At 42.0% G+C, this 12,337-nt stretch overlaps 1 protein-coding gene across 1 annotated transcript in view; it reads right to left on the bottom strand.

Annotated features, from left to right (window-relative positions):
• The window catches only part of LOC141108809 (estradiol 17-beta-dehydrogenase 11-like), a 64,056-nt gene that overhangs the window by 30,738 nt on the left and 20,981 nt on the right, over positions 1-12,337 (bottom strand). Inside the window, exons 3-4 of the mRNA XM_073600763.1 lie at positions 10,388-10,519; positions 3,306-3,412 (exon numbers count right to left, since the gene is read on the bottom strand). Of these exons, the coding sequence (XP_073456864.1) occupies positions 3,306-3,412; positions 10,388-10,519 (239 nt within the window). The remainder of the gene's footprint in view (positions 1-3,305; positions 3,413-10,387; positions 10,520-12,337) is intronic.

The following is a 12,337-nucleotide window of genomic DNA, read 5'->3' as shown; positions in this document are numbered from 1 at the left end:
ATCCGTACAGATACTATACCACTAAGGGAGGCGTATGCTGCGTGCGTGGGTGTTAGCAGTACTGGCGCTAATCTGACGCTGCCTGGGGCGACGCATATCACCGCCGGGCGATCAGGGGGCTAAATCTTTATTCGGTAATAAACGGCGGGTGCCCTGACACTATAAAAAATAAACAAACTAACCAGCGTCACCCGTAACGGTTATACAGTGATCAGTGGTGAAAGGGTTAACTAGGGGGCAATCAAGGGGTTAAAACATTTATTAGGTAGTATATGGGGGTCCCTGTCGCTATAAAACGCTGATGGCGAACCTAAATATTTACCTCACTAACTAGCATCACCAGCGACACTAATACAGCGATCAGAAAAATGATCGCTTAGCGACACTGGTGACGGGGGGTGATCAAGGGGTTAAAACTTTATTAGGGGGGGTTAGGGGGGTACCCTAGACCTACAGGGGGCCTAACACTCACTGCCCTGACACTAACTGTCACAAACTGACACCAATACAGTAATCAGAAAAAAAAAAAAAAAAAAAAAAAAAACCTGCTGGTGTCAGTTTGTGACAGGGGGGGGGGGTGATTGGGGGGGGATCGGGGGGCGATCGGGGGGGGGATCGGGGTGTTTTGTGTGCCTGGCATGTTCTACTGTGTGTGTGTGTGTTGTGCACTCACATTTCAGTCTTCTCTCCTCGGCCCGGAACGGAAAATACCGAGCCGAGGAGAGATGACATCATTTCCTCTGCCTCTGTGTACAATACAGAGGCAGGGAAATGATCCCATTGGCTGGGAGCGATCGCGAGGGGGGGGCCACGAATGGATGGCCTCCCCCTCACCTCCGATCGCCGGGGGACATTTGCCGACCGCCGCAGGCACCGGGGGGGGGTCCGATCGGACCCCCCACCCGCGGGCAGGCAAGGACGTACATGTAAGTCCTTTTGCCTGCCCGTGCCATTCTGCCGACGTATATAGTCGTGCGGCGGTCGGCAAGTGGTTAAGGACTGGTTTTATTTGAAGTCACTATCAGTCACGGACTTATTCTTTTTTATCACTTCTTATAATTTATTTGCCTATAGTTTTTTAATACAGTCACATTATTCATTAATTATATAATTAATCACAATCATGTTGTGTTGATATTGGGTTTACAATATAATATGTTGCTTTGTTTATAACACAATATTTGAGATATTTGGTTGATGGGAATTTACCTACTATAGATTTTTAGCGCGGTTCTGTGATTGTTTTACCATGGATTTTGTTGTCGGAATGTCCGATCAATGTCCGACCGTGTGTACGGGGCATAAGGGAAACTGGCATTGAGGCCTTGCCGCTCATGTGGGGTGGAACTCCGTTTAGGGATGACTGGAAACCCCGCTTACTATGTATTTTGGGCTCTGAGTGTCTGCTGATGTCACCCACTCTGCACCTATATATACTATGGATTCTACAAACAATGGTATAAATATTTGAAAATTGATCAATCCTGATGTATTGACAGCCTTATTTCTTGAGGCCCTAAAATGCAGAGACAGTACAAATACCCCCAAAAATAAGCCCTTTTTGGAAAGCAGACACTCCAAGGTATTTATTTATTCTTTTTCTGACAATTTTTCTTTTACGTACTGTCACCAGAGCAGTACAGGGTCACCAAAGTGGAGAGGTGATCAGGGTTTTTTTTTTTTTTTAAACCATGATTGCTTATTACAGTGATGATCACTGTGTAAGCAATAATTTTTACTTTGTGAATGACATCCATTCATGTGCCATTGTGTACTATTATGATAACTGTGATTGGTCTCACCTATCAAATGGCACAACAGGTCCACTGTGATTGGTCCCTGTGATCACTGTGACCAATCAAAGAGATCACAATAGTACACAATGGCTATGAATAACAAGTAATTGTTTGTTTACAACTGACATGTGATCGCTGTGATTGGTCACAGCAATCACATGGTACCAGGGCTGCACACAGTGGCCTGATACAACAATCTGTGTTCACCAGACACAAAGAGTCACAGATCACGCTGCGGCTTGCCCCCTAGGGCCCAACTGTGAGGATGTCATATGATGTCCACCTAAGATAGTAGTGCTTTCGCACGGCTGTTTTATTACTATAGGCCAGACAGGAGGTGGTTAAATAAGACATGTTCCACTCTCTATACTCCCTAATAGGGATGAGCTTGGGTTTTGGTCTGAAATCCAGTTTGGCCAAACCATAAATATGGTGAAATATGGTGACATGGTCAAACACAAATCTGCAAATTTAGTACACAAGTTTAGGCGGTACGAAACCCAAAAGTAAAAACATTTATTATATTGCAGCTTACCAATTCTTTGAGATATTGGTAGCATTAGTTTTCTTTTTAGGCATCTTTCTCCTATTTTCATCGGGTGATCCTGGCAGTAAGTCTTTTGTTTTTCAACAGAACAAGCTCTCCTACACAATTTATTAGTTAGAGTGTTGAGAAAAACCATTTGCCACTGACAGGGGAGCTTAAAATGATCAGCTTTTATGTATTCATGTAAAACCTTTATCCCAAAAGAAACAAAAAAAACTGCTTGTGTAAACTGCAGGAAAAATTGGAATTTGGCTTCAAATTTGTTAGTGCATCTAAATCTGCTAGTCTGTCTAAAAATCCCCTCTCACCAGACTGTCAATGCTGCTGTCCAAAGGTGTGCTCCTTTAACAAGAGTGGAGGGACTCTAATACAGAAGGAGTGTTACTGGCAAATTACCAGATGAAAACAGAGAGGGAAAAAGCCTAAAAAAAGAAAACTACTGAAGCCACCACTTCTGAGGATTTGTAAGCTGCAATAAATTAAATTTTTGGTTTTGGGTAAATACCACTTTAAGGCTCACATATGTGCGGCCTGCGGGTTCGTGCCTGGGGTCCAGGTCGTGTCTATTCACCAGTTCAGGTGCGATTCAGGTCAGAATTTTTGCCCGAATTCGCACTTGAACCAGACCCAAACACGCACAGGACCCTTGTGAAGTCCGCTCCGTGGCCGCCCCAGACCTGTGTGAACCAGCTCCATTGAGAGCCGGTCACACTCGTGAATTGGATGCGGGAAAATCCACATCCAATTCGCACATACTGTATATGAACTCAGCCTCAAATATATCTAAAGCCAAAACATGTTTTGTAGTTTTGGATAGAGTAGAGAATGGTTAAAACCACTGTCAGCTTTCTCCTACTGGGGAGAGTCACTGCTCTGTTTGTCATGGTTAAAATTGAGCTCTGGAGACATTAAAAAAACTACCCATGCAGTTATTAATATTAAAATCCATTCTAAAATCATACCAGTAATCTACCATATACGGCACTCCAACAAATCCTGCGGATGAAGCAATAGTAACAATGTGACCATGATTTTTCCTCATCATTGCTGGCAGGAAGGCCCTTGTAGTCTGTAGTAATAAAGTAAAACTACATTAGTATAGTACATAAGATGCATTTACAAAACACACAACTTAACAAATTCTGCACTATACAAAAAAAATGCATGTTTTCTTGTGTATTTAAGAAAGAGCATTTTAATGCACACAGTGCATTAGTGCAAGGGTGTAGATAAGAGGGGGTATGGGGTATGCCCGCAGGGTTGCCAGCCATCAAAAAAATATAGACAAAATATAGTATGTTATTAGTATTTTGTTAATATTATACATACATATATATAGATATATATCTATATATACACACATACACACACACAGTATACACTCCCAGTTTTTAAACTAGCCTGCCCATACACAAGTTGAAATTTGCCTGGTTCCTGTTAAACCTGCCGAATTTCGGTCCGTCTAGGGCCTTTTTTAACCATCAGCAGCAGCTCCCTGGTTCCCTAACCCTATCATCGTTAGCGCCAGCATATCAGTGCCCTGTATATTAACCCCTGGCTCACTATCAGATTCTCCCCAGCACCTGTGTTTATTGAATCTTTCATTACAAAAGTGTCCCACTCCACTAGACCATGTCAAGCTACCTACATCCTCACAGAAGCCAACTCTTCAGGAGATATCACAGACACAGGGGATGCCAGAAAAGTTTAGCACTTTCATAGTACTTCTCTCCCTGGCAAAATATGTGTAATCTCTCTTAGACATGTGCATTTCGTTTCGTTCCGAATCAAAATTCGGACGAATTTCCGAATTTTGTAATTCGGAAATTCGGATGCATCCGAATTTCCGAATTACAAAAGTGATGAATTTAAGCGAATCTGAAAAAAAGCGAACGAATTCGAATCGAATTCGAAAACATATTCGAATCGAATTCAAAAACATAATCGAATTCGAAAACAAATTTGAATTGAATTTGAAAACAATAGAAATCGATTTTCTAAAAAATACAATAAAATAGAATATGAAATCATAAAGCAATAGAATACATATATATAATATTTTTTTTATTCTGTTTTATTGTTTTTCTATGCTTTTCTTTTCTATTATTTTCTATTCTTTAATAGTCTTTTCTATCCAAATTCGAATTCATTCTATACGAAATTCGAATTTCGGAACATGGCTTCTGAAGATCGAATTTCGTATAGAATGAATTTGAATAGAAAAGATTAGAATAGAAAAAAAATAATAGAAAAGAATAAACTAGAAAAACATATATTGTATTTTATTCTATTCTGTTCTATTGTTTTTCTATTCTGTTCTTTTTTATTATTTTCTATTCTATTCTAATCATTTCTATTTCTATTCAAATTCAAAGTCATTCTATACGAAATTTGAATTTCGGAAAATGGTTTTATATATACCGTATTTATCGGCGTATAACACGCACTTTTTTCCCCTTAAAATCAGGGGAAAGTCGCAGGTGCGTGTTATACGCCGATCCCCTGCGATCCCGAGCTGTCAAAGTGTCAAAATCGCCGACCGCGATTTGAAAATGGCGCCGCCGGCGCCGAAATACACAGAGCCGGTCCTCGGCTCTTTCCGGCGGCTCTCGTTTACTTTCGGCTCCATTCGTAGTCCCGAGCGGAGCTATCCGAACCTACTCGGATAGCTCCGCTCGGGACTACGAGTGGAACCGAAAGTGAACGAGAGCCGCCGGAAAGAGCCGAGGACCGGCTCTGTGTATTTCGGCGCCGGCGGCGCCATTTTCAAATCGCGGTCGGCGATTTTGAAGCCCACAAAGCAGGGACAGGGGATCGAAGCCTGCACTGGGGACAAGGCTGCACTGGGGAAGGCTGCACTGGGGCAAGGCTGCACTGGGGCAAGGCTGCACTGGGGAAGGCTGCACTGAGAAGGCTGCACTGAGATGGCTGCACTGACATGGCTGCACTGACATGGCTGCACTGACATGGCTGCACTGACATGGCTGCACTGGGGAAGGCTGCACTGGGGAAGGCTGCACTGGGGAAGGCTGCACTGACATGGCTGCACTGACATGGCTGCACTGGGGCAAGGCTGCACTGAGAAGGCTGCAATGATCGGCATTTAAATGTAAGTTTTTTCCCTTCATCTTCCCTCCTAAAAGTTTTTTTTTCCTTAAAATTCCCTCCTAAATTGGGGTGCGTGTTATACGCAGATAAATACGGTATATATATATATATATATATATATATATATATATATATATATATATATAAAGTTCCAAAGGTTGCTGCACTTAAAAATTTGTTGCATTATTCCATCAAATCTTTAGAAAAAGATTACTAAGCAAGTAGAGTCATTCCAAACAGAATCATTACAATCATTTGTTCAGACATAGATTACGTTTCAGGCTGATTTGTTCGCACCCTTCCTTAGATCAGTCAGAACACATCTGAACTTTATTTTTATAACTACAAGGTCGGTGGGAGGACCTGTTTGCTGACACTAGATTGAAATTTGTGTGTGGTTCTCCTCTACACTTCAATCTATATATATATATTATATTTTTTTCTATTCTGTTCTATTGTTTTCTATGCTATTCGTTTCTATTATTTTCTGTTCTATTCTAATCTTTTCTATTCAAACTTGATTTCAGTCTTTATGAAATTCGAATTTCGGAAGATGTTTTATCTATATCTATATCTATATATAATATTTTTTTTCTATTCTGTTCCATTGTTTTTCTATGCTATTCTTTTCTATTCTAAACTTTTCTATTTGAATTTGAATTCATTCTAGAAGAAATTCGAGAATGAATTTGAATAGAAAAGATTAGAATAGAAAATAATAGAAAATAGACTAGAAAAACAATAGAACAGAATAGAATATATATATATATATATATATATATAATGTTTTATTCTATTCTGTTCTATTGTTTTTCTAGTCTATTCTTTTCTACTCTATTCTAATCTTTTCTATTCGAATTCGAATTCATTTTATACGAAATTCGAATTTCAGAAAATATGGTTTTATATATACTGTATTTATATATATATATATATATATATATATATATATATATATATATATATATATATATATATATATATATAATTTTTTTCTATGCTGGTCTATGGTTTTTCTATGCTATTCTTTTCTATTATTTTCTAATCTTTTCTATTTGAATGCAAATTCATTTTATACGAAATTCGAATTTCTGAAAATGGTTATATAGAAATAGAATGAAATTGAATTCTAATAGAAAAGACTAGAATAGAAAAAACAATAGAACAATATATATAAAACATCTTCCGGAATTGGAATTTGGTACAAAATGAATTCAAATTTGAATAGAAAAGATTAGAATAGAATATATTATATCTTTTTCTATTCTGTTCTATTGTTTTTGCATGCTATTCTTATTTTCTATTCTATTTGAATCTTTTCTATTGGAATTTGATTTCATTCTATATGAAACTCAAATTTCGCAAAATGGTTATATATAGTTTACCTTTTCAAGTTCGGTCAAATTTTTTTCGAATGCGGTAGAATTTTTTCGAATTTGATAGTTTTTTTCGAATGCGGTAGAATTTTTTCGAATTTGATAGTTTTTTCAAATGCGGTAGAATTTTTTCAAATTCGAATACGAAACTAAATGTATCCCGAAAACGAATGTAACGAATGCAACTAATTTAACTAAACGAATTTAGTTAAATAACAAATTGAAACTAAACTAAACTAAACAAATTTTTTCATCCTGCACATGTCTTCTCTCTATTGTTCCACATTGGTGCTCAGAAAAATACACATATCTAGCTCAAAGAGGCACCTGCACACCTTAGGGCAGCTATTTACCCCAGTGGATACCAAACTGTGACTTCTAGATTTACACTCCTAATGTTCCTCTTATGCTAACAAATTTTGTATACACTCGTGTTTGTGAGTGTATATGCACTATATTGCCAAAAGTATTGGGACTCCTGCCTATACATGCACATGAACTTTAATGGCATCCCAGTCTAATGCCCCGCACACACAGTCGGACATTGATCGGACATTCCGACAACAAAATCCATTTTTCCGACAGATGTTGGCTCAGACTTGTCTTGCATACACACAGTCGCACAAAGTTGTCGGAAAATCTGGTCGTACTGAACGCGTTGACGTAAAACACGTACGTCGTGACTATAAACAGGGCAGTAGCCAATAGCTTTCGTCTCTTACTTTATTCTGAGCATGCGTGGCACTTTGTCCTTCAGATTTGTCTACACACGATCGGAATTTAAAGGATCGGATTTTGTTGTCGGAAAATTTCATACCATGCTCTCAAACTTTGTGTGTCGGAAATTCCGATGGAAAAAGTCCGATGGAGCCCACACACGGTCGGAATTTCCGACAACAAGCTCCGATCGCACATATTCCGTTGGAAAGTCCGACCGTGTGTACAGGGCATAAGTCTGTAGGGTTCAATATTGAGTTGGCCCACCCTTTGCAGCTATAACAGCTTCAACTCTTCTTGGAAGGCTGTCCACAAGGTTTAGGAGTGTGTCTATGGGAATGTTTGACCATTCTTCCAGAAGCCCATTTGTGAGGTCAGGCACTGATGTGGATGAGAAGGCCTGGCTCGCAGTGTCCGCTCTAATTCATCCCAAAGGTGTTCTATCCAGTTGAATTCACACCCATGTCTTTATGGACATTGCTTTGTGCACTGGTGTGCAGTCATGTTGGAACAGGAAGGGGCCATCCCCAAACTGTTCCCACAAAGGGAGCATGAAATTGTCCAAAATATCTTGGTATGCTGACACCCTAAGCAGTGGCGGCTGGTGCTCAAAATTTTTGGCAGGAGAAAATAAACTGAAAAATACTGAACCCCCCCCCATCAATTGCAGCTTCACTGTGCCCATCAAATGCAGCCACTGTGCCCATCATATGCAGCCACTGTGCCCATCATATGCAGCCACTTGTGCCCATCAAATGCAGCCACTCGTGCCCATCAAATGCAGCCACTTGTGTCCATCATATGCAGTCACTGTGCCCCCCCATCATATGCAGCCACTTGTGCCCATCAAATGCAGCCACTCGTGCCCATCAAATGCAGCCACTTGTGTCCATCATATGCAGTCACTGTGCCCCCCCCATCATATGCAGCCACTTGTGCCCATCAAATGCAGCCCCTTGTGCCCATCATATGCAGCCATTGTGCCCATCAAACGCAGCCATTGTGCCCATCATACGCAGCCACTTGTGCCCATCATATGCAGCCACTTGTGCCCATCATATGCAGCCACTTGTGCCCATCATATGCAGCCACTTGTGTCCAGTATATGCAGCCAATTGTGCCCAGTATATGCAGCCACTTGTGCCCATCATATGCAGCCACTTGTGCCCATCAAACGCAGCCACTGTGCCCATCAAACACGGCCACTGTGCCCATCAAATACTGCCACTGTGCCCATCATATGCAGCCACTATGCTCATCAAATTCAGCCACTTGTGCCCAGTATATGCAGCCACTTGTGCCCATCATATGCAGCCACTTGTGCCTGTCAAATGCAGCCACTTGTGCCTGTCAAATGCAGCCACTTGTGCCCATCATATGCAGCCACTTGTGCCCATCATATGCAGCCACTTGTGCCCATCAAATGTAGCCACTTGTGCCCTGTATATGCATCCACTTGTGCCTATCAAATGCAGCCACTTGTGCCCGTCAAATGCTGCCACCTGTGCCCATCAAATGTAACCACTTGTGCCCAGTATATGCAGCCATTGTGCCCACAGACTCCCCTTGTGGCTCTGACAGCCCCCCCGGGGTCTGGCACTTACCGCCAGTCCTGCATCCACCAGAGCAGCCATAGCGGCGGGGGTGTCCTTCCTCATGTCTCCTCTGTGCCACCTCTTCTTAAGTGCCAGGCATTCAATAGGATGCCCTGGCACTTTGGCCAATCGGGAAACAGGTCTGACAACTGCCCTCCCTGATTGGCAGGGAGGAGTGTTAGTGTGAAAATAGCAAAAACTCGCTATTGCACTCTCTGCGCCCTGAGCCCACCCTATTTTGAAGCCTATTAGAGCCTCTGGCTCTAATCAGGTGCTTCAAAAAGTACCACCTCCTTCCACCCCTGCCATAGGAATCCATGCGTCCTGCTTCCCAAAAGGGGCCGGGCGCATGGATGGGGGGTAGCGCCCGCGCACCCACAATGCACGGGCCACCACTGGCCTTAACAGTTCCCTTCACTGGAACTAAGGGGCCAAGTCCAACCCCTGAAAAACAGCCCCACACCATAATCTCCCCTCCCCAAATGGTTTGAACCAGCGCACAAAGTAAGGTCCACAAAGACATGGATGAACGAGTTTGGGGTGGAGGAACTTGACTTACCTGCACAGAGTCCTTACCTCAACCCGATAGAACACCTTTGGAAAGAATTGGAGCAGAGACTGCGAGCCAGGCCTTCTCATCCACCTCAGAGCCTGACCTCACAAATGTGCTTCTGGAAGAATGATCAAACATTCCCATAGACACAAGTAGGCTCAAGTTTTAAACCCCTCCCACTGTTGGTGCAATTTTGCCACACACAGAATTTATAGAGTAACGTGTCGCCTAATGCCGTGTACACACGACGGGACTTTTCGACAGCAAAGGTCCGATGGAACGAATCCGTCGGACAATTGGATCGTGTGTGGGCTTCATCGGACCTTTTCTGTCGAAAAATCTGACGGACTTTAGAAATAGAACATGTTTCAAATCTTTCCGACGGATTCGAGTCCTATCGAAAAATCCGTTCGTCTGTATGCTATTCCGACGGACCAAAAACGACGCAAGGGCAGCTATTGGCTACTGGCTATGAACTTCCTTATTCTAGTCCGCTCGTACGTCATCACATTTATATCATTCGGACTTTGGTGTGAACATGTGTAGACAAGTCCGTTTCGCTGGAACTCTGTCGAAAAGTCCTTCGGAGTTCAGTCCATCGAAAAGTCCGCTCGTGTGTACGCGGCATAAAAGTTCTCTGGGTGCCTAAGGCTGACTTCTTGCCCAAGTAAAAAGCATTATCAGTGCACACTCACCCAAAAGTGAGCAAGAATGTTCACTTCAAATATCTTCTCAATCTGGTGATCTTCTAGTGACAGCACATCAGCACAGAAAATAATTCCAGCATTATTTATAAGAATGTCAACATCTCCCACTTCTTCTTTTACCTGAGTCAGAAAGTAAACAACAAGATACCTTTATTTAATTAGCATACATTACACAACAGGATATGTAAATCACTGTAGCCCATAGCTCCCAACTGTCCCTGATTTGGAGGGACTGTCCCTGATTTGGAGCAATGTCCCTCTGTCCTCCTCATTTGTCCCTGATTTTGGTCTGATCTATATAGATGTATATAAAATGCACTTTTTATCTATCAAAAAGTGTTTCCCAGTACTAAAACTTTCATCTGATTTCTAAATGGCTGCATTTGTAAATTCCAAAAGTCAATATAAAGGATGAGTAGTGGTAACAAAAAAAGCACTTGTGGGTTTAACCAATCTTGTTTTTTTTTTGTACAATTCTCCTTTAAGTGGGCATGGCAAGGGGTGTGTCCTATGCCTGCATACTTTTGCTGATAGGTGTCCCTCATTCCCATCTCAAAAATTTGGGAGGTATGCTGTAGCTAGTTCCCAGTCTGCACAAAGATCATGCAAAAGCACCGAGCTTGTCTGCATGTCTAAAACAAAATTCAAAGACATTCATTTGGACCAGGACTGTGATCATAATGGAAGCTTATCGTGCAGATGCATCCAAGTATGCCCAGCTCAGTTATTTAACTGTAGCCTATCAACATAATGGCTGCTGGTCAAGGACAGTCAACATCAGATAGCGTGATAATACGCAATGTGGAAAGTCACTGATCAGGCTGTAACAATGATTTTACTAATCTGAACTACATAAGTGTCAGTCATGACGATTGTTTTTTTAAGCCTGATTCACACCTATGCAGGTAGCAGTTTGCTTGTACCAGGTGCATTTTGCATTTTTCAATACACGTTTTTGATCCATTGAAGTCCATGGAACCAAAAACCAGAAAAAAAATCCCTGGCCCTTTCCATAAAATGCACAGATGTGAACTACATCCCTAGGAATCCATGTTATATGGACTGTAGTGTGTTTCTGCAAAACTGAAAATTCACTAAAAAAATGCATAGGTGTGAACCAGGCCTTACGCCTCATGCACACAGGATGTTTTGCAAACTCTACTCAAAGCCTTTCCTCCTGGCAGCAGAGTTTTGGCAGAAAAAACGCCTGACACTTGTAAAAGTGTGTAACGCATTAAGGCGCATTTACAGGTGCCAAGCGCCTGTGCATTAATTCATTTCATTGGCCAGAATAATAATCTAGTTTGGCCACTGAAATTAATTTAAGCTCAAGTGCTAAACATGCCTAGCGTTAACACGTGTTTAGACACGTTAACTGCACTTACACGCATTTACAAGCATCAAAAGTTTTTTTCTGCCAAAACACTGCTGCTTCTGGATGCACTGGCAGTGTTTTTCTTGTTGCCACTAAATGCTGCTTAAGGCTGGGTTCACACCTCAGCGAATTGGATGCGGTTTCTCCGCATCCAATTTGCATAGCAGGAGATTGTGACCGGCTCTCTACGGAGCCGGTTCACACATCTCCGGAGTGGCTCCGGTGCGAATTGCACAGGAGTCCTGTGTGTCTTTTGGTCCGTTTCAGGTCCAAATTTGGCCAAAAATTCGGACTGAAATTGGACCTGAAATGGTGAATGGAGACGCACCAGACTCCTGCTGTAAGCTGCTGCGTTCTCCAGTGTGAACCCAGCCTCAAGGAGTTGTAAAGGCAGAAGGTTTTTTTATCTTAATGCATTCTATGCATTAAGATAAAAAGCCTTCTGTGTGCAGCAGCCTCCCCAGTCCCCCTAATACCCACCTAAGCTCCCTCTCTGTCAAGCAATGTCCACGAGTCCCTCGGCCATCCGGGACTCTCCCTCCTGATTGAGACACAGCAGCAGT

The sequence above is a fragment of the Aquarana catesbeiana genome, linkage group LG01, assembly GCF_042186555.1.
Source record: "Aquarana catesbeiana isolate 2022-GZ linkage group LG01, ASM4218655v1, whole genome shotgun sequence".
Taxonomy (NCBI): domain Eukaryota; kingdom Metazoa; phylum Chordata; class Amphibia; order Anura; family Ranidae; genus Aquarana; species Aquarana catesbeiana.
This window is presented reverse-complemented; position numbering and strand designations above follow the sequence as displayed.